At 38.5% G+C, this 23037-nt stretch overlaps 1 protein-coding gene and 2 pseudogenes across 4 annotated transcripts; all 3 read right to left on the reverse strand.

The window, feature by feature from the left end:
• Nucleotides 1-3451: 3451 nt before the first annotated feature.
• Nucleotides 3452-6471, reverse strand: LOC144639187 (uncharacterized). Of its 2 annotated transcripts, XM_078498460.1 has the most exons (3): nucleotides 6271-6471; nucleotides 5598-5671; nucleotides 3452-4800 (listed from the first exon to the last, which is right to left on the reverse strand). In XM_078498460.1, the coding sequence occupies exons 2-3, from the start codon at nucleotides 5653-5655 to the stop codon at nucleotides 3821-3823; spliced, it is 1038 nt and encodes a 345-aa protein (XP_078354586.1). In that variant the 5' UTR covers nucleotides 5656-5671; nucleotides 6271-6471; the 3' UTR covers nucleotides 3452-3820. The 2 variants fall into 2 exon arrangements, with proteins under 2 accessions (XP_078354586.1, XP_078354585.1); XM_078498459.1 differs by lacking the exon at nucleotides 6271-6471 and having other exon boundaries at nucleotides 5598-5845.
• A 1565-nt stretch (nucleotides 6472-8036) lies between these two features.
• LOC144639183 (uncharacterized) lies at nucleotides 8037-12559 on the reverse strand (annotated as a pseudogene). The gene is made up of 2 exons (XR_013568073.1): nucleotides 12262-12559; nucleotides 8037-9308 (listed from the first exon to the last, which is right to left on the reverse strand). The product of XR_013568073.1 is annotated as an uncharacterized LOC144639183 (transcript).
• A 7195-nt stretch (nucleotides 12560-19754) lies between these two features.
• Nucleotides 19755-21568, reverse strand: LOC144639121 (uncharacterized; annotated as a pseudogene). Its single transcript, XR_013568062.1, has 2 exons — nucleotides 21417-21568; nucleotides 19755-20732 (listed from the first exon to the last, which is right to left on the reverse strand). The product of XR_013568062.1 is annotated as an uncharacterized LOC144639121 (transcript).
• Between the last annotated feature and the right edge of the window lie 1469 nt (nucleotides 21569-23037).

Below are 23037 nucleotides of genomic sequence, written 5' to 3' on the forward strand. Positions count from 1 at the left end.
CTCATGTGAAGTTCGACGTTTGGCCCGGGCCTAACAAGTTTTAACTCGGCGAAAAAAAGACAAGACGAAGCTTCAAAGGTCTGACTTTACTGTAGTGTTGAGCCTGATTTTTATTCGTACACTGAATGAAATTTAGTTGTCAGTTTTCCGGTCTTCCCGTTTTATCAGAAACTCATAACAGCTTGGTTTCATTCAGTCGATGTTTTTGTACATTTACAAGTATCTTCAATAACTCTGGCACTCCCTTTGTTTTGCGTAGTTGAGTTCACTATAACATTTTTTTTAGCGTTAAAGAAGGCCGATTGCTGTATTTCTTGTATTTCAAAGCTCACAAATTTCAGTGCTGTTTTCAGCCAACTTTGTATTCGTTATGTTATAAGAGAATATGTTCATGCTTTTAGCTGTGCGCATTTAGGGTAATGGGTGCACTTGGGAAGTTTGGAGAGCACTCAAGAAGCTAGAGCTAGTTAGAAGCTAACTCTTACGCTTCTTTCGTGCTCTCCAAACTTCCCGCGTGCATCCATAACTCGAAATACGCAGGTAAGCATGAACCAATTCTCAATTTAACATTTTTTATGTAAATAGATGTAATTAGATCCCCCTCCTTTTTTTCTTTTTTATACTACAGTAGAACCCCGGTAACTCGAACTCTGATAACTCGAACAACCCCGCTAACTCGAACTAAATTGAAATTTAGTTTCCCTTGATCAAACTTTGCGACAAATTTACCCCGATTACTCGTGTTCCGTTTCTTTCAACACGTTACGGATGCCCATTGATTAGAGCAACGAACAGATCACGTATTTGACAGCCATTTTCCACTCTTACCTAAGAATTTATGATCGTGTTAGCGTTTCGGACGAGATACGTTTAATTTGAACTTACTGTATACTGAAGTGCTGAAAAATCAGTAAACTATCAATATTAACTTGGTAAATTAAATATTCAATCGACCCCGATAACTCGATACCCCTCTAACTCCAGTTGTTTTTTTTTTTTTGTTTCTCTTCAGAGTTCGAGTTACCGGGTTCTACTGTGTTCATGTTCTCAAAATTATTAGCCTATTCAGGCTACTCTGTAATTCGAGTATAAATAAAGTTCATATATTTATGTATGTACGATATTGCGTGCCATGCCAATATAGGTTTTATCAATACATCTGTAAAGAATATATATGCGAAACGTGCATCTTAACATCTTAAGTCACATTAACAAAACAGCGAAATCCTAGATACGCCACAACCAAGCACGTAAACATTAGCCCTTTGAAAAACTATCGGATTGAAAGGATCGGGTACCCTGAATCCCCGACTAATGCTATGCCCTACTACAATAAAGGCCTCGCTAAACTAGAAATATCGTTGCGGACGCAAATGTTTCCCAGTTTAACCACGCGGAAACATGTGTTTCGGAAAGAGATTTTGCTCTACGGAAACAAAAATGTTTCTGCCTCTAGTCAAAAACAATTTTGCATCCTGGAGACAAATTTTGCTTCCAAAACATATGTTGCCCAGTTTAGCCAACATGAAAGCAATGTTGACTAGTTAATGGTCATGCGTGACACTTTGGTCTTGGAACAGTGTTTCCTCGTGTAGCCACTCAGTTGAACTCGGGCAGCAAAAAAATTCCTTGCTTTCCGCTAATTAAGCTACCAGAAACCCGACAATGAACAATTTTTCCGCAACACATTTTGCTAGTTTTGCCAGGCTTTGAGGGTTAAAGGTGGTTTATCGCATCATAGAGAAATTTTTCGGTAGACAATTAAATACCTAAAAACCTCTGTTAAACAGTTAACTTTATGTTATAATATTGTCACTCGATCCTTACCATATATAACTCCCAAATATTGTTGTTAAAATCGTGAAGGAATTTTTGCTCTGTCTTTCATTTTGACTTGATAATGACGTGAGCCTAACGTCGAAACGTCGTCGTTTTTAACAAACTTTTTAGCTTTCTTAATATGCTTCGTAATATTTTATCGCAATTTTTTATCGTTAAATGTTTAAAAAAATCGCTTCTTATTCGTTTCAGAGACTTGTCCTTCTAATAAGCGACAATTGTTTTTTTTTTTTCAAATTAGCAAGACCGGTCTTGCTAATTTGAAAAAAAAAGTTCTTTTAAGAACTCCATGGCCAACATTAACGACGACAGTGTCGCCGCCATACTCGCAGACATGAGCAAACTGAATCTCCTACTCCAAATCTTATGAGAGGCTGGAATCTCATAACTGAGAACCATTAACCCGCTCAAACATTTCCTAAACCTCCAATTGTCGCTTATTAGAAAGACAAGTCTCTGAAAGACAGAGCAAAAATTCCTTCACGATTTAACAACAACATTTGGGAGTTATACACGGTAAGGGTCGAGTGACCATATTATAACACTTCGGCTTTTCTTTACTGTGGTGACCCTGTAAGATTAAATTCCTTCGGGCGGCACGGCTCTGAAACGGCGACATGAAGGAGCTGAAATGACGACGAATGACGAGATGCTCCCATGAAATTACGACAGCGACAAAGAAAACTGAAAGCAAAATCGACAGCGACATTGGCGCTTTTTCAAGAAGCGGCTTGTAGGCGAAATTACCTTTGCTGCAGATTTACCCTTTTATGTTTCTAACTTGCACTATGTGAAGACCATTCTCGTGCTTTGAACGAATGCAATCTTGCGCTGTAACATTTCATTTTCAGGTAGAAAAGTAATTCACTCCATGTTCTCTCTGAACTAGATCAGAATAAAGGAAAAATTCGTCTTAGCTCCATCAGTTTTTCAAAGTTATATGAACAAGTCCAAAATAGGTGAGACAATTATGCCTTCGTCCAAAAGGAACGAAGTATTGCGTTTTGAATTCGTCTAGAAATACTAAAAGATCCTCAGCAAGTCTTGAATTCAGTCCAACCTGCTACTAAGCGTCTAGTCTTTTTTCAAAAATTCTAGTGTACTAACATATGCTCAGTCTTACAGTCTAGAGTAAATTAAGCGGCAAATCATATCGCGCAGAATTTTTGCATCCATAGTATGTTGTCGTATAAAATAGTACTGAATTATAATTATAAAAGTTATGGTGTCTGTTGAGAATAAATATCAGGAGTTATAACAACCGTGTTTTAAAACTAAAACCTTGAAAGGGGACCAATCTGGGCGTGACTGAAGCTTTCTGGCTTTGATCCTTAAAAGAGACCATTTAATGCCTTATCGTTCTAGACCGCTGAATACAGAATGACGGCGCTTTTTGTTTCTTTGTGTGCAACACTAAGCGATTCAGACCTGACGATAAATTAGAATTCTGTCCTGAACATCCAAGATGAGACCAAACTACGTAATTTACTCTTCTGAGCGACAATCCCTGTCCCTTTCAAATTGAAGTCCCATTCCCACCCCCCCCCCCCCTCCCCACACCTTACGTCTGCAGCTTTAAAGGGACTGTGTCATGACTGAATTAAGTTTATTTTATTAAGTTTTGCCAAACACTTGCTATGAAAGTTTAGTTATTGATTGCACTTCTTTGGATCTAAATTGCAAAACCATAGCTTCATTGCAACCGAATGTGTCTTTCTGGGCCAAACACTCGCTATGAAACTTAATTTTTGCAAAGAAATTAATCTTAAAACCACATAGCTTTATTACAACAAAATATGTCTCCCAAACGTTATGATTTAAAGTTGCTATCATGTGGTTACGTGTCTTTAGTAAATAAGAACGACAATGATGAGAGAGGAGTTGTATCTGTAGGGTTTTTGGGAGAGTACCTTATTGGCACTTAATTCCGCAGGTGCTAAATTTCGCAATTTTGACACATTTCCTTTAACATGATCTATACTTATGCTTCTAGCCTCGAGGATTCTAGCTGGCCTTCGCGTTCAAAATGTGAGTAAGGCACAATAGGATGGCGTGTTGTATTCATACAGTAAGTAGTCGTTTTTAAGAAATACTCCGTCGCTGGAGTGTTTTTTAATTCGTCAAACAAGGTGCGGTTTCGGTAAGCAATGGGTGCCCTGTTTTGAATTTCTTCGACAAAGGCATGTACTTGAGCATCATAATTTTCAATTTTCCTAGGGTAGTCACGATGTTGATCATTGTACACTGTAATAGGTACAAATGCAAGCGCTTGTCCTCGGAATTTCAGCTCTACCGAACATATCACATGTAACTGAGATCTCCACCAGCTTTCCTTGTCGTATTTAGTGGGATAAGGTAAAATGTGGTCGATGGCTTTATGGTGAAAAGCATCAAAGATAGCATCAATCCACATAACAGGAACTACCATTGACGTTTCATTAATGCCACATAGAATTCGCTGTCTTTCAAAAATGACTTTCACGTTCTGACGGTTATCAGGATAGTCTGTTACACCAACTGCTGGCTCGTTATCCAGAAGCCATCGTTCAAAGGCTCTAAATGGACTCATCATTTTCATTTCTTGAGGAGTAAATGAGTTGAATTTGAGATTAACATCATCATCTAAGAAAATGTAATAATGGTAGCTACGAATTCTCTCCCTTGCAACAAAGTAAAGAATATTCCTTCCTGAGGTCCAAGTGCTTTCTGTGACAAATATATATGAGATGTGTGATGTCTTTTTTTCCTGACATTCTTTTCTGTAGCTTAGTACTATAACATCGCAGTTGCAAGTCTTGTTGTCTCCAATCTCTCGGAAAGAAGATAACTTTGCAGGGAGACATTGTTCGGTTTGAGCGAGATAAATGAACGGTTTTGAGGTTATCTGTTCTGTCGTTTTTACTGTAGTATTTGTTTTGGTTTCACGGAAGTGAACTTGTTTTTGCACAACTCTTGGAGGAACTATTATAACAGTGAAAACAAAAAACGGAAAATGATTAAATTGAAATCATCTAAACACTGAACAAAACTCAGCTTTACGGCCTTCATCATGCATACAACCGGACGCAGTGTAATATTGCGTGCCATACCAATATAAGCTTTATTTATAAATTCGTAAAGAGTAAGAAAGCGAAATGTGTATGTTTACATATACATAACAGCGAAATCCTAGATACAGTGGAACCTCGATATAACGAAGGGCCAAGGGACTGACAAAATTTGTTTGCTATAACGAGGTTTCGTTATATCGAGGTACTTTCTCATACCTTTTACTATTACTGGCCCCAGTAATAGTAAAAGGTATGAGAAAGTACCTCGAATCGTTCGTTATATTAAGGTCCTCGCTATATCGGGGTTCGTTAAATCGAGGTTCCACTGTACAGCACAACTGGGCACGTAAACACCTCAACGAAACCGTCGAATTTCAAAGTAGCTTGAGTTCGTGTCTTCATTAGTCAGCGAATATCATATTAACAAGTATTTAAGTAAGGTTTCGATTTCAAAGCGACGGTTCGCGTCCTCGCAATTATTGACTATACCTCGATATTACGAACATTTTGGTTGTTTTTCCGCAAATTCGTTATACTGAGGACTTCGGTATAACGAACAAATTTTCCCAGTTCCTTGGTACTTCGTTAAGTGCTTCGTTCACTGTATTCGATTTTGTTTGATTACCGACCCCAATCGAATGATTGGTGTTCGGTTGTAGCTGGTTGATACCCCGGGAGTGTTTCTAGCAAATTCTCAAAAAGTCCTACCTTCGCTGAAATGCCTTTCTGATGTTCCAAGCCCGTTTCTGTAAGTCGTGTACAACATCAATATCAGGGCAGAACTTAAAATCAACAGAAAAATAAAATTCCCTCTTGTGCCACAAATCAATTGCAGAATAGGTCTTGTTGTAGAAATCATGTGGTGGTTGTTTGGACTGCACCAATGTTAAAAGACCCAGTTAAGGATGAATCTATAGCGTGTAAGCAACTGTTGAATGTAATATAAGAGGAGCAAAGTCAAGGTCGTGTTAGTAGTATTGTGGGGAGGGTTAGACGAAATTATTCATGAATTCAACAGGCCTGTCAGTTAATGAGCTCGGCGTGCATTGGTTCATGAGCAGGGTTTAATGAGATGCGTGCCACGTTGGTTCATGAGATGTGTCTCACGTAGGTGTATTAGGGAGATACTATTAAAGCTTCATTTATGCATGGTATTGTTGTGAGTATCGCATCTTGTTTGCTAACTGGTCAAACTAGTTTTCAGGCCGGATAAAATTATTCAAAATGACGAATTAAAATCCACACTTTTTTAACCTTAGGCAAAGGAGAGTGCTTCTAAGCTAACTTGTATAAAGGGAAGCTGGTTGTGTTCGAGTTGGGTTTGATTTTGCTTGATTAGATACCCCGGGAGTGTTACTAGCAAATTCTCAAAAGGTCGTACCCCCTCTGCAGTTTGTTTCTGTTGTTTCAGGCCCGGCTCTGAAGGTGGTGTACAACATGAATATCAGCTCTTGTTGTAGAAATCATTTGGTGGTTGTTTGGCTTTTGAGGATGCATCAGTCAATGTATTTGGATTGCACCGATGTTAAAAAGCCCGGTTAAGGATGAATCTATAGCGTGTTCACCATATGGATCAGCAAATGTTGCATGCAATATGTAATGTTTAATAAATGAGCAGCAGTGTTTTAGCAACTTTTAAAACAAGAGGCGCAGCCCAGTGTTTTAGACTTGATAAAGTACACGAACTGCGAATTTATTGAACGGCTTCAAAATCTTCTGATGTAGATCAACTCATTCTTGCACTAATATTTAGATTTGGGGTTGTTTTGGCCTAGAAAATTGGACGTAAAGTTTAGCCGTGTCTTTATCAAATATAAAGACACTCATTAAACATTAATTTCTTTTGTATTTTCTTTATGAATTATAAATGAGTTTTTGAAACGTCTGGCGTTATTGGTGCAGGCCATGAATGTGTTCTGGTGGTATAATATTGCCGAGTCACGGAATAGTATTATATTCGTTGTTTTGACATTTAATACGCGCGGATGTTTATATTTTTAGTTGCAAAGTAGTTTTAAAATGGAAGGAACGTGGTTTTAAGGGGACTGCGTCACGGATTTGAGTCCAATTTAGGCAAAGGAAATGGCCACCAAATTCCGAATAGGTGAAATATAAAAATAACTGCTTAAAAGGAATATTTCAATAAGAATGCAAATACAAAAGAAGGTAAGGATGGTCAAAAGTGAAGATATTGAAACGGATTGCGATATCGGTTTTTGAAATACTGCTAGGCTGTACACTTTTCAAAGTTAATCCCGTTTGATAACAACTTTAAATTATAACGTTTGAGAGACATATTTTGTAGTAATAAAGCCATATGGACGTGCAAACGGACTCGATTCGCGCAAAGGTGTTCACTTGAAGAATTTGCGATCCTTGGTTATTATGTTAATTGGTAGAGACTATAGAATTTGATATCGCATTATTCATTCACTTTGCCTTGAGAAGGGTGTCACGATGACGCCGAAACGTCATCTTAAACCATCCCTAAACGTGCAAAGGTGTTCACTTGAAGAATTTGTGATCCTTTGTTATTATGTTAATTTGAAGATAAATTTCTTTGCAAAAAATATGTTTCATAGCGAGTATTTGGCAACTGCCAATAAAATAAACTTAACTTAGACATGACATAGTCCCTTTAAAATAAAGTCTCGCCGTTATTTTGAGTGTTTTCGTTTAGATTGGGGGCATAATCGAATAATAAATTCTGTATTTTAGTTATAAGGGGTGTCAGACTGTTATCTATTGTATTCTATTAGAATACAATAGAAGCACAAAAGCGAACGCGACAATACCGAAAGGTAAAATGGCTAGAAAATGTGGACACGCAACACGCTTTGCAACAAGGTGCAAAGCACCTTTTTATTGTAAACCTGAGGAAGTAGCCAGCTTAAGCGAAGTAAGTTTTAAGTCGGGTTCACACAAGCATTTTAACTGTGACAGTATTTAATTATGTGACAAATATATTCGATCATGTAGATGACACAACAACATTCTCTCGGCAGCTCAGAGTTCACTCAGTGCGCCACTAACGACCTTGGACAGCAGAGATTCGCACAGAGATACGCTTACTTTATACTGACTTTAACTTAAAGTTACAAAATAACGAAGGGTATAATGGGTAGAAAACGCGCACACGCAACACGATTTGCAACAAGGTGCAAAGGACCTTTTTATTGTAAACAGCAAGTAACAGCTAGCGCTAGCTTAAGCTACTTAAGTTGTAAGCCGGATTTACACGAGCAATTTTTTATGTGACAGTTTTTATATGACAAATATAATGATCATGTAGATGACACAACAATCATTTCTCCCATTTCTCACTCACTCACTCACTTACTTACTTACTTTCTTACTCATTCACTCACTCACTCACTCACTTTCTTACTTACTCACTCACTCACTTACTTTCTCACTTACATACTTACTTATTTACTAACTTACTTATACTTTAATGCTTCTTAGCTGGCTCTCGCGTTCAAAATGTGAGTATGGCACAATAGGATGGCGTGTTGTATTCATACAGTAAGTAGTCGTTTTTAAGTAATACTCCTTCGATGAAGTGTTTTTTAATTCTTCAAACAAGGTGCGGTTTCGGTAAGCAATGGGTGCCCTGTTTTGAATTTCTTCGACAAAGGCATGTACTTGAGCATCATAATTTTCTTGCATCCTAGGGTAGTCACGATGTTGTCCATTGTACACTGTAATAGGTACAAACAAAAGCGCTTGTCCTCGGAATTTCAGCTCTACCGAGCATATCACATGTAACTGGGAACTCCACCAGCTTTCCTTGTCGTATTTAGTGGGATAAGGTAAAATGTGGTCAATGGCTTTATGGTGAAAAGCATTGAAGATAGCATCAATCCACATTACAGGAACGACCATTGATGTTTCCTTAATGCCACATAGCATTCGCTGTCTTTCAAAAAGGAATTTGACGTTCTGCAGGCGATTTTGGTAGTCTGTAACACCAACTGCTGGCTCGTTATCCAAAAGCCATCGTTCAAAGGCTCTAAATGGAGTCAGCATTTTCATTTCTTGAGGAGTAAATGAGTTGAATCCAAGATCTACATCATCATCTAAGAAGATGTAATAATGGTAGTTTCGTATTCTCGTCCTTGCAGCAAAGTAAAGAATATTCCTTCCTGAGGTCCAAGTGCTTTCTGGGACAAATATATATGAGATGTGTGATGGCTTTTTTTTCCTGGCATTCTTTTCTGTAGCTTAGTACAATAACATCGCAGTTGCAAGTCTTGTTGTCTCCAATCCCTCTGGAAGAAGACAATCTAGCAGGGAGACATTGCTCGGTTTGAGTGAGATAAATGAATGGTTTTGAACTTGACTGTTCTGTCGTTTTTACTGTAGTATTCGTTTTGGTTCCACGGAAGTGAACTTGTTTTTGCAGAACTCTTGGGGTAACTATTATAACAGTGAAAACAAAAAGGAAAATGATTAAATTGAAATCATTTAAACACTGAACAAATTTTCAGCTTCACTGCCTTCATTATGTATACAACCGGATGCAGTGCAATATTGCGTGCCATGCCAATATAAGCATTCTTTTTTGTAACTTAGTACTATAACATCGCAGTTGCAAGTCTTGTTGTCTCCAATCCCTCTGGAAGAAGACAATCTTGCAGGGAGACATTGCTCGGTTTGAGTGAGATAAATGAATGGTTTTGTTTTATCTTCACTGGCGTGAAGAGTACCTATTTCAACAGCGAAAACAAAGAAGAACATATATTTTATTAAGATCAACTTAACACTGATTTAGAACAAATTTCAGCTTTACTGCCTTCAAATATACCTATGGCCTCAACTTTTTTCTTTACTTTGCATCTTAGCCCTGGAAAACCCTACCTATAGTAATGTAAGATCTGAGCCTACTTGAATTAATTGGTTTTAGAAGACTCCTGAAAGTAATCTCCTTTGAAACATATTGGTATATTTAAAATTTTCCTGTGGCTAGATGTCAAATATTACTGAATAGATTCCCCTTCCCCTTTTTATGCTACAGTCGAAGCTCTCTTAACGGACACTCTCGTAAGCGGACAGCTCTACTTACGGCCGCCTTGTTTGAAACCCCATTTTAACTCCCATACAAACTCTGTTGTTTTACATTCTCGTAAGCGGACATTCCCGTAAGCGGCCGCGGACACTTCGAAAGATTACGACTTAGACTTTTTCTTTGTTTTTAAGCTCCTGTAATCGGACACCCCCAAAAAATTCCTATTAACTACCTCTGTATCTGTTGTTATCAATTAACTTCACATCGACATTCGTCGCAATGATTTTACAGTAATTACAGTACCATATTGTAGTGTTTGCTTTGTCGGCATCCTCGTCAGTCCGGTTATTATTAGCTGGGCAAGCTCCGTGAGCGGCCATCTATCCCCTACACCTCTAGTGGCCGCTTTGCATGAACCATTCTCGAAAGAGGCCAGCTCCAGTTACGGACACTTTTTTCGCGTCCCAAGGGTGTCCGCTTACGAGAGTTTCAAATGTATTTATGTTCTCGAAGATACAGTGGAACCCCGATATAACGATATGCCAAGGGGGCAGTAAAATTATATCGTTATATCGAGGAATCGTTATATCGGGGTTCCGTCCCATACATTTTACTATTGCCGGGACATAACATATTCATCGTTATATCGGGAATATCGTTATATCGAAGATCGTTATATCGGGGTTCCACTGTATTAGATTTTTGAGGCTACTCTGTAATTCGAGTATAAAAAAGTTCATGTATTTATGTATAGTAGAGTAAAAACCCGCGAGTAAGAACCTAACATTTAAGAACCTGTTACGCTAAAATTTGCAAATTAAACCCCATTTTTATAAGAACCTATTTAGCCTAAAATTTGAAAACACGTTCTTATTTTCTAAAATTGATTAACAATGTTTACTTTTGGGAAAATAAGACATAGTTTGGATATGCAAGGCTTTACTGTACATGTATACAATGTCATGTTCTGAATGAAAAGTGCTTCATTTTTACATAAACACTTGTCTGGTATGCAAATTTTATACATATAAAAGGCTGAATATCATTTAAAGTTCTTTAAGCAACAATGTCAATTTTTCCTCTGAAAAAAGAACCTATTAAGAACCTAAATAGCCCGAATTTGCGTTAACTACCATTTAGGTAAGAACCTGTTTAGGCTAACCTGGAAAAAACTACGTTCTTACTCGCGTGTCTTGCTCACTGTATAATGATATTGCGTGCCATGCCAACATAGGTTTTATAAATCCATTTGTAAATAATATATAGGCGAAACGTGCATCTTTACAGTAAAAGAACAGCGAAATCCTAGATACGCCACAACCGAGCACATAATCGTTAACTCGTGAGAAACTTTCGGATGGAAATGATGGGGCATCCTGAATCCCCGACTAGTGCTATAACCTACTACTATTAAGGCCTGGCTAAACTAGAAACATTATTTCGGACGCAAATGTTTCCCAGTTTAGCCACGCGGGAAACACGTGCTTCGGAAACAGATTTTGCTCCACGGAAACAAAAATATTTCTGCCTGGAGTCAAAAACATTTTTGCTTCTCGGACACAAATTTTGCTTCCAAAACATATGTTGCCCAGTTTAGCCACCATGGAAACAAAGTTGACTAGTCTATGTCCATGTGTGACACTTTGTTCTCGGAACGTTGTTTTCTCGTTTAGCCATTCGGTTGAACTCGAGAAGCAATAAATTTTTCATGCTTTCCGCTAATTAAACTACCAGAAACCAGACAAGGAACTATTTATTTTTCCGCAACAAATTTTCCTAGTTTTGCCAGGCTTTTAGAGGTGCTTTAGACAATTAAATGCCTAAAAATCTCTGTTAAACCGTTTTCTTTATCTCTTTGAATACGGCTTTTCTTTACTGTGGTGACCCGGTAAGATTAAATTCCTTCGGGCGGCACGGCTCTGAAACGGCGCCTTGAAGGAGCTGAAATGACGACGAACGACGAGATGCTCCCGTGAAATTCGACAGGGGCAAAGAAAAATGCAAAATTGAAAGCGACATTGGCGCTTTTTCAAGAAGCGGCTTGTCAACAAGTCTTGAAATATCCAACGTTCAATCAAGTGTTTAGTATTTCTCAAAAATTCTAACATAACATATTCATATTCTCAGTCTTACAGTCTAGTGTAAATGCAGATCATATCGCACAGGATTTCTGCGTCCAAAGTATGTTGTCGTATAAAATAGTACTGAATTATAATAAAACTATAATGATTATAATAAAAGTTAAAGTTTTCGGCTGGATTCCAGATTTTGGAAAACCTATTTTATTTGGGACGCGTTTTTGCTTTTACTAATAAATAGTACTACAGCCTCTAGTATTGCTAACAAATTCTCAGTAAGTCTTACCTTCTCTGCAGTTTGTGTCTTTTGTTCCAAGCCCGGCTCTGTAAGTCGAGTAAAACATCAAAAGCAGGGCAATGCTAAAAATCAACAGCAAACGAGAATCCCTTTTCGTGCAACAAATCCATCGCAGACGAGCTCCTGTTGTAGAAATCATTTGGTTGATGTTTGGCTTTTGAGGCTGCATTAGTCAATGCGTTTGGACTGCACCGATGTTAAAATTAAATAAAAGCTCGGTTTAGGATACATCTATAGCGTGTTAGCAATAAGCCTGCTGTTGCAAAGATGAGAGGAACGTAACAAGCTGACTATTGTTAGAGGTAATTAAATAGATTCTAATGGTAAAAGCAACACCGCAAGAAAAACCAATATTGCTACCCCAATATCCGATCATGTACGTAATTCATTATTTGATATGGTCAATATGACGCCATTTGACCATATAAGGTCACCGAAACACGCAAAATTCGTTACTCGTAGCACACATTTTAGGCTCCGTCCACAAAAATGCGGATAAATTTGAAAACGCTTCTTTATTTTCTCCGGCTTGGCCATCCGCCCAAACTACCGTAAACGATCGATTAAGCTTTCGATTAAGCGCCGCCCCTTTTACATAAGCGCCGCTCTTGAGTAAGCGCCTCGGTGCTAATTTGGGTATTTACCGAGCTTTTTGTTTCGTTTGCTCAGAAACAAGGATTAGTGGAAAACACGGGGCCGGGGTCCCGGGGTCCCTGGATTCCGGGGTCCTGGGGTGTGGAAAACGCGGGGTCCCGGGGTGTGGAAAACACGGGGTGTGGAAAACGCGGGGTCCCGGGGTCTCTTTTTCCGGGGTCTCTGGAAAAACACGGGGTGTTGAAAACGCGGGGTCCCGGGGTCTGTGGAAAACACGGGGTCCCAAGGATTAGTGGAAAACACGGGGCCGGGGTCCCGGGGTGTGGAAAACGCGGGGTCTCGGGGTCTGTGGAAAACACGGGGTGTGGAAAACGCGGGGTCCCGGGGTCTGTGGAAAACACGGGGTCCCACGTATTTCATTTATTCCAAAGTTGAATTTGTTTTTTGTTTTGAAAACAGTTACTAGCGGCTTGTGAAATGTTTTAGGGTTCTTTTTAAAAATCGCTATGCTCTCAGACTCTTTCAGTGATATGAAAAGGTAGGTTGTTCCAAAGTTTAGGGGCGTAAAAAGAAAAGGATCTTTGACCGTATGTACATGTTTTCACGTCAGGAATTTGTAAGAGTAATTGGCCAGATGATCGAAGGGAACGAGCTGGTTTATAGGCGTTAAAAAGACAAGTTAAGGAGGCTCGATGTAGTTTTTTTAGCCCTAGGGTGGTCGTTTTGAAAATGAAAACTATCTGGGAAGCCAATGTTCGATTTTTGCCAAAATACACCATAATGATTAAATATGACCAAAGTTTAATATTTTACGGGTCACTTAGTCACAAAGGTTACCATAGCAACGAATGTCGTTTTCTTTTGTTTTCAAACAAGCATGATTTTCTTGAAATCTAGACTAACAATTGGTATTTGTTTTTTGATATGTTAAAGTATAGTGGATTGACTAACTGTAGACAAAATTTCAGAAAAATTTGTAAGAGCGTTTTAGAGTTAATCAAGAACAAAGTTTTTTGTAACTTCTTGTAGTTTCCTACAACTGGCAGTCGGTATATTTTAACAAATTAAAGCAAAAGCTCTTTCGCTTTTAGTCAATGGTCTTTGATGGTGTAAGTATTTATATTTCATTTTGAATAACTGCGTTCAAATACTACGAAACAATTTAAAAGCACCTATTTCACATTAAAACGGATTTTTTCTGAAAATTTCATTCTTGATTTACTTGAAAACGCTCTTACAGATTTTTCTAAAATTCTGTCAGCGGTAAGTTAATCTACTAATCTTTAACATATCAAAAAATGAATACCAAAAGTCAATCTAGATTTCGAGAAAATCAAGCTTGTTTGAAAACAAAAGAAAACGACAATCGTTGCTATGGTAACCTTTGTGACCAAGTGACCCGTAAAAAATTTAACTTTAGTCATATTTGAATATTATGGTGTATTTTGGCAAAAGTCAAACATTGGCTTCCAAGATAATTTTCACTTTCAAAACGACCACCCTAGGGTTAAAAAAAACTACATCGAGCCTCCTTAAGTAGGCTAGTGAATGACAATTAAGGGCTTTGTGGGTTAAAGGTAGGATCTTAAAAACGATGCGTGATTTGACAGGAAGCCAGTGCATGTCTTCGAGGGTGGGAGTTATGTGTTATTTCCGCTTAGTACCAGTAATCAGTCGCGCTGCAATGTTCTTTATTCGGCTGCAGTTGATCATGCTCAAGCTTAGGGAGGCCGCAGGGTCGCAACTAGCAAGAGACAAGACGAGGCACTTGCCTCGTCTAAATTTTTACCCAAAATTAAAAACAAGATACGTTTTGTTGGGAAAATAAACTTAAGTTGTACAAGACTGACTTTTTTTTCCTTGAAGAAATACCTCATGAAAAATGTAACTGAAAGAGTTTCATAGCTTCTTAGATTTCAAAATTTTCTAACGGGGCATGCCCCCAGAACCCACTAGCAAGATCTTGCTTCGTCTATGGCAATGGTGTGGTTACAGCCCTGGAGGCCGTAGAGTATACTGTTGCAGTAATCCAGGAGTGAAGTGACAAAAGCGTTCACATTTGAGATTGTCATGACAGATATTCCTCATCCTAAATACTCGGTACTGCCAAAATCACGGCACCGCACGCCGATTCATGAATGAAACTAGGTGAATAAAGTCAGCGCAGTGCGAGTCATGGACGATGTTGGCGCGTAGTTTGTCTTAATGTTTTCGGATTCAGGATAAACATTTGTAGGTTAATTTTTGGAAAAAAATTATTTCCAACTAACAAAGTGTATATAACTCATATTTAGTTTCTTTTTTTTAAAATGGAAAAAATACGATATTCAAAAGGATCGCAAAGACAAGTATATGATTCACAAAGATGAATGACTTTTTTACGACAGGAATAATAGGCGTTCAATGCAAGGAAACACGTTTTACGAATGTATTAACTTTGGTGATAAACTATTATACATGTCTTTTTAGCCAGAAAATTTTTTTCACCGTCTAGATCTTTTTATTTTCAGACCCCGGGACCCCGCGTTTTCCACAGACCCCGGGACCCCGTGTTTTCCACACCCCGTGTTTTCTACAGACCCCGGGACCCCGCGTTTTCCACACCCCGGGACCCCGGGACCCCGGCCCCGTGTTTTCCACTAATCCCAGAAACAATACGGTATTATTTTGGATTCGAGGCGAACTATTTACACAGTGGAGGCTACTATCCAATCAGGAGAACGCTCGCAACCACAAAGTAAATAAGTTTGACCGAAAGCAATTAATTTCGTAAAAGCATGTTCTTCAAATATCGGAAAGATAATCCTCAGCATGACCAAACAAATATCCGACGACTTCAATGGTTTTAGGTTTGATTAAAGCGATGTATTAGAGGCCTTATGCGTCCAATGGCGCGATAAGGATCGATGATGAAAGCGATGTATTGGAAAAAAAATAGAGTAAGCTCTTTTAGCGTTTAATTGTAAAGTAAACATTCTAGCTATATTCTGAAACGGAAGAAAACTTCCACCAATCAGAGTGTTTGCAACGCAAACAAAAGCGTGATGACATGGCATATCCGCCGTGTTTGCTAGCACGGAAGGGCTAGCGTGCCCCGAAAACGGGCAAGTTGATTGAAGAGAAGGGCATATATGCAGGAGAGTTACAAAGTTTTTTCACCTCATGTAACAGATTAATATACAAATGTGTATAGGAAAATTTACGGCATCTTCGACGTCACAAGCCGCGCGAATACATACAAAATTGCGTGGGTTCTCGCGTGGACGTATCCGGAGTTGCGTGATCAGTGTCACGTGAATCGCGAAAACATTCGAGTCGGCACGAAAGGTTCAGAACGAAAAAGAAGACAGTCAAGTTCTGTTAAAACATCAAATTTCTTATGGACAGTTTCGTATAGCAAGCTGTGCAACTGTCATGTCGAACAACATTTATCTCATTGATGTAAAGCTCAAGATTAACTACCGCGACTGCTGGATAAGTTTTCTGAGATGAAATTAGGTAATAATTTCATCTACGATTATATTGATAGGAACATATTTTTTGTAGTTATTTATTATTATTATTATTATTATTATTATTATTATTATTATTATTATTATTATTATTATTATTATTATTAGTATTAAAAGGAACCCCTATTAAAGCGAGACGACGGGCATCCCTGTCCCATTCAAATGGGAGCCCCTCCCCCTTCTCCCCCAACCCCCCAACCTGCGTCTTCAGCTTTAAAGAGACTGTGCAACGACTGAATTAAGTTTATTTTATTAAATTTTGCCAAACACTCGCTATGAAACTTAACGTTTGCAAAGAAATTACTTCTTTGGATCTAAATTTCAAAACCATAGCTTCATTGCAACCGAATGTGTCTTTCAGGCGTTACAAGCAGACGAGATTAACTTAGAAAACTATTCAGCTCAACATACAGTATTTCAAAAACACACAATCGCGATCCGTTTCATATTCCAAGTCGTGTACAATACCAAAATGGTTAGACAAAAAATCAACAGCAAATTAAAATTCCTTTTCTTTGAGCTACAAATCATTAGCAGACTAATTCCTGTTGTGAAAATCATTTGATTGTTGTTTGGCTTTTGTCGCTGCGACAGTCACGTCCAGAATGAACCAAGTATTAAGATGTCTGAGGTTTAGTTAGAGGGTGATATTGCCACACGTTAGAAGAGATGGAAACAATTTGGTGTGCTGCGAAAATGAAATTTTGAAATTTAGTCTGGCGGAAATATAGAATAGTGAACTCGATAGCGACTTTACTGTTGAATATATGATAGAACATGTTGGTTATAGGTGTTGGGGGTGGAGATATTTTGAGCATTTTTGAAATATTTACAGTACATTATTTCTGAAGTAGAGTATCACTACTGCCCCGGGGGAGGCACTCACTTAAGTGAGCTCCTTACTTAGGTGGGGAGCGGCGCGCTTCCAAAAGCCCCTGTTCCTATGTCACTTCAAAATAAACGATTTCCCTGCCCTATTTCTGGCCTGACCCCCCAAAACGATAACATATTTCAAAGCAGACCCTACCCAGGAACTTAGGGCCGTAACTAGCTATAGCAAGAGGCACTCGAGGCACTTGCTCGTCTAAAATGGTACCCAAAATTAAAAACAAAAAATGTTTTGTTGGGAAAATAATTCCCAGTTGAACAAGATTAATTTTTCTCAAGTAACACCTTATGAAAAATTTCTCTGAAAGGGATTCGTAGCTTCTACATTTTATTTTTTGAGGGCATGCACCCAGAACCTACAGCAAGATTTAGCCTCGTCTGTGGCAAAAGTCTGGTTACGGCCCTGGGACTGCTTCTGTTAGAGTGAAAATTTGAGAAAACCATAAAATTTCCAACGTTATAAAATCGCACTTTTCAAGGAAATAATAATAACGACCATAAAATTAGTTTTTGTTTTTCAAGAATTACATCTAATTGCTCTTTTGAGTGCAGAAAACATTCCCCTTTTCAGACCAAAATGGCTTGAATTAATACCGTACCATACCCTTTGGCGGCGCACGCAGATAGACAGCTTGCTTGAGGGAGTCCCCCTCCCCCTCCCGTCACCGGGCAGAAGTAATACTATACAAAAGAAATACTGTACTGTAACAATATGTAAAAAAAATGCCCAAACTATCGCCAGCCCCTTTATACCGTTATCAATTGTTTACAATGCAAGGCAAATATCTTCCTCAGTAAGGTGGCCAAGAGCGATCTTGTTTATTCACATATGCCGACGTTTAATCTTCGCATTAAACTGTAAAAACGAAGGTAGGCTAAAAATAATGTGAACAAATTATAATAAGAATTTCTTTTATCTTTTTCAGAGTGGTTTCTATTTATCATTTAATTCTGGCCTACATACCCTATATCGACCTTCCAATGATATTGTTGCGAATCCAAAAAGTTTCAATTGCCTAAGTGTATTGATTTAAGGTTGTTTCGTAGGTCAAGGTGAAACATCAAATCTGCCGTACTAATTCGGATCATTTAGGACCCCCCCCCCCCCAAACCTAACATTAACCCTTAGTTATCGCTGGGATGTTGGGGGGGGTGGTGAGCGTCCCGAAACTAAATTGATCCCTAAATTCTAGGACCCCTCCTTTGTTTGTCAAGCTTTTTTGCTTTTTAACGTTCAAGTATAAGCTTTAGATGTAAGCATGTTTGTCAGTCTCCTTACCACATTAGCTACCACCTCTTTTATAAAGAGATTTTAGATCTTCTATGGATCATCTATTACTTAAACATTTACGCAGCGAGGGGAGGGGGCTATGCACCTATTTTTGAAATTTTTTGATTTGTTTGTCCTTGTTTGGTTGACATCGAACATGACAGCCATGACCTGAGCGTAAACATTACCAAAAATTGCCGATAACAGCATTTTTGTGTAGTGGAGACTTGACCCCATTTAACTTAGTTTAACTATTTCATTCCAGGCCCCTGGGGCGAAATTTAAGGCAATAAGACCATGAACCAACCAACGACCAACCAACCATGAACGATATGAACCACTGGTACTCTAGGTAGACAGCGTTGGTAAGCTTAGTAATGTTCCTTTTATCGATAATCAAGATATTTTCTAATTTTGAGAGCCTTAAAGCATGATTTCTGCAACCTGTTTTTTAACATGTTTATTCTGTCATAGACGACGATTATTTTTTCCGATTTCCAAGTAAAAATTTGGGTCGCATCGTTCATGCATGGTTGGGAGTTTTTTTGGGGGGGGTAAAAATAATGCTTTTTATGGGTCAACGATTCTTTCATCAGATGTATTCAAAGCTCAGTTGCTTAAAAACGTTTGGTGACTATCTAAAGATAGTCTATAGCTACAGGAAATGTCATCGTATAGTAAACATTTAACGTGAGATTTCCATCCAAGATTGAACAAAGGAAGATCGCGTCTTTAGCTGTTGTATGAAACTATACTTATATCTTTCGGCTTTTTAGGAGTGGAGAAATTATACCATGTTTTGCTACAGCTTTGCCATCAACTGCTTTCTACGGAGTTGGATTTTAAATAATACGAAAAAGCTGCCGTTTTCTAATCATGTCATATATATTGACCTGGTTTAAAAGCTTTTCGCTGCTGAATTGACCAGCGTTCTCCAGATATGTGATAGGTCTAAATGTTAAATCCCGATAAACTGTACCGTTGAAGCAACATACTGAAAGGTCTCTCTTTAATGAGGCAATTGTAATCTATTAGCATAACACCCATTCGTAAACTTCTTTTGAACTTTATTCATCAGCCCCCATATTGCTGTGGGCGTTTTTTGGGGGGCCCCCCCCCCCTAAAAGGGCTAAAGTGCTGTCGGTCAATAATTTTTTTTTTAATTGAATGCTCGACTGATTTTTTTGCTATTGTTTCTGCATGGTCAAACATTGCTTTTAGGCTTGGCTAAATCTATTTATTAAATTTCGATCAAAATGCGAGTATGGCACAATGGGATGACCACGTGTTGTGTCCATGCAGTAGGTAGTCGTTTTCTTTGTGTACCTCTTTCTTATTAGATTGCTTTTTAATTTATTAAACAATGTACGGTTTTGGTAAACTATAGGCGCCTTTTTTTGGATTTCTTTGACAATAGCAGGCACTTGTGCATAAAACTTTTGTTTGCCCCTTGGGTAGGGACGATGTTGTCCATTGTGGACGGTAATAGGTACACACAACAGGGCTTGGCCACGGAAGATCAGCTCTGCTGAACACATAACATGTAACTGAGAAGTCCACCAGCTTTCCTTGTCATATTGAGTGGGGTAAGGTAAAATGTGGTCGATGGCTTTACGGTGAAAAGCATTAAAGATAGCATCAAACCATACTGTAGGAACAGCCATAGATGTTTTATTAATGCCACACAGCATTCGCCTTCTTTGCAAAAGCCTTTTTGCACGTTGCGAATTGGCCATAGCCAAAGCACCAACTGCTGGCTCGTTATCCAAAAGCCATCGTTCAAAGGCTCTAAACGGAGTCAGCATCCTTCATTTTTTGAGAAGTTAATGAGTTGAATCCAAGATCTACATCATCATCTAAGAAGATGTAATAATGGTAGCTACGCATTCTCTCTCTTGCAACAAAGTAAAGGATATTCCGTCCTGAGGTCCAAGTGCTTTCTGTGACAAATACATAAGAAATGTGTGATGGCTTTTCTTCTTGACATTCTTTTTTGTAACTTAGTACTATAACATCGCAGTTACAAGTCTCGTTGTCTCCAATCTCTCTGGAAGAAGACAATCTTGCAGGGAGACATTGTTCGGTTTGAGTGAGATAAATGAATGGTTTTGAAGTCGCCTCATCTGTCGTCGTTACTGTGGTATTCGTCTCAACTTCACGCAAGTGAACTTGTTTATGCAAAACTCTTGGAGTAACTGATATAAAATAAAAACAAAGAGAAGGAAAATTGATGTTGTTGTGATCATCTGAGCACTGAACTTCGCTGCTTGCACAATATACAACCAAACACACACTAATGCCTACCATGCTAAAGTTCCTTTGATTAACAAATTCGTAAAGAATGCACAGGCAAAAATCTTAAATAGACCGGCACAGCCAAGAGGATGCACCCCTAAGAAACCGTCCAGTGCAAAAAAACGGGGCACCACTGTGTACCACCGACTGATGCTATGATTCTATAAATGGGTCTAAAATGTGCCTTGCTCAAACAGACTGAGCATTTAGATATATTTTAATTATTTCAATAGAGCTAACTCCAGTTAGTTTTTATACTTCATTAAACATTTTGGGCGTTCTAAAACAGACCGACGCCCTCGTTACTTTAAAACTGGCTTCGAATAGGGCCTTTTGTTCCCTTACAAAATGCCTTGAAAAATTTTTTAGAAAGTAATGCCCCCGTAGGAAATTAATTATTGATCTCTCTTCAGTATTCTCCAGGTATTTTGCAAGTTGATAATCAGAACGAAAATATTGAAAACATTTTATTATAATAACTATATACAAATAAATATTTTGTAGGTATTTCTGTAGGTTGAGGCAAAAAAGAATTTTGTTTAGAAAGCATCTAGTTCTTCTAACAAATTCTCAATAAGTCTTACCTCTTCTGCTATTTGTTTCTAGTGCTCCAAGCCCGCGTCTGTAAGTCGTGTACAACAACAAAATGGTAAGACTAAAAATCAACAGCAAACTAAAAGTCCTTTTGGAGCTATGAATCATTCTAAGACTTATTCCTGTTGTAAAAACCATTTAGTTGTTGTTTGACATTTGACGCTAAGACAGTCACGTCCAGACTGAACCAAGTATTGAGATGTCTGAGGTTTAGTTAGTGGCGATATTAGCACACGTTAGAAGAAGCTGGTACTAACTCGGTGTGTATCAAAGATCTAATTTAGCCTGGCAAAAATTATAGAAGAAGAAGAATTATAGAGGGTTATAGGATAATGAAAATCGATAGCGTCTTAACCATTTAGTTAACTGTTGTAAATATGAAAGAACATGTTGGTTATAGGTGTTGCTGCTGGAGATATTTTGGCAATTTTTAAATATTATTACAGTACAGTATTCCTGCAGTATAGTATTACTACTGCCCGAGGGGGGGGGGGGGGCACTCGCTTAAATGAGCTCCCTACTTAGATGGGGTGGGCGGCGCGCTTACTAAACCCCTTTTCCTATTTCACATCAAAATAAACGATTTCCCTGCCCTATTTCTGGCCTAACCCCCCAAAAAGATAACATACCTCAAAGCAGGCCCTACCCAGGAACTTAGGGCTGTAACTAGCAAGAGGCACTCGAGGCACTTGCCTCGTCTAAAGTTTTACCCAAAATATAAAACAAAAAATGTTTTGTTGGGAAATAATCCCCAGTTGAACAAGATTAATTTTTCTCAAGTAATACCTTATGAAAAAAATAAGTTTTTGTTTTCCAAGATTTACATCTAGTTGCTGGCCTGAGTTGCAGAAAACATTCCATTTTTCAGACCAAAATGGCTTGAATACCATACCCTTTTGCGGCGCACGCACATAGACAGCTTGCATGAGGGAGTCCTCCCCTCAACCCCCCCCCCCCCCTTCTCTGTCACCGGGCATAAGTAATACTATACAAAAGAAATACTGTACTGTAACAATACGTCAAAAATTGCCCAAAATATCGCCAGCCCCTTTATACCGTTATCAATTATTTTCAATGCAAGGCAAATATCTTCCTCAGTAAGGTGGCCAAGACGGCGATATGGTTTATTGACATATGCCGGCGTTTAATCTTCGCATTAAACTGTAAAAACGCAGGTAGGCTAAAAATAATGTGAACAAATTATAATTAGAATTTCTTTTATCTTTTCAGTGTGGTTACGATTTATCATTTAATCCTGGCCTACATACCCTATATCGACCTTCCGAATATTGTTGCAATGCCAAACATTTTGTCGTTAAGTGTTTTGTAAGTCAAGGTGAAACCACAAATGTGTCGTGCCTAATTCTAGACGCCTCGTTTGTTTGTCCGAGAGATTTTGCTTTCAAAAATAAGTTTTAGCTGTAAAAATGTTTGTGGGTCTCCTTACCACATTGGCTACCACCTCTCTTAAACAGATTCTAGGGTTTATCTCTTACTTAAACATTTACGCAGCGAGGGCAGGGGGGCTATGCACCTATTTTTGACATTTTTTTAACGGTTTGTCCTGGTTTATAATTAGTCGTCCAATTGTTGACGTCGAACATGACGGTC

Source organism: Oculina patagonica, chromosome 14, assembly GCF_052425735.1.
Source record: "Oculina patagonica isolate OP01 chromosome 14, crgOcupat, whole genome shotgun sequence".
Lineage (NCBI taxonomy): Eukaryota > Metazoa > Cnidaria > Anthozoa > Scleractinia > Oculinidae > Oculina > Oculina patagonica.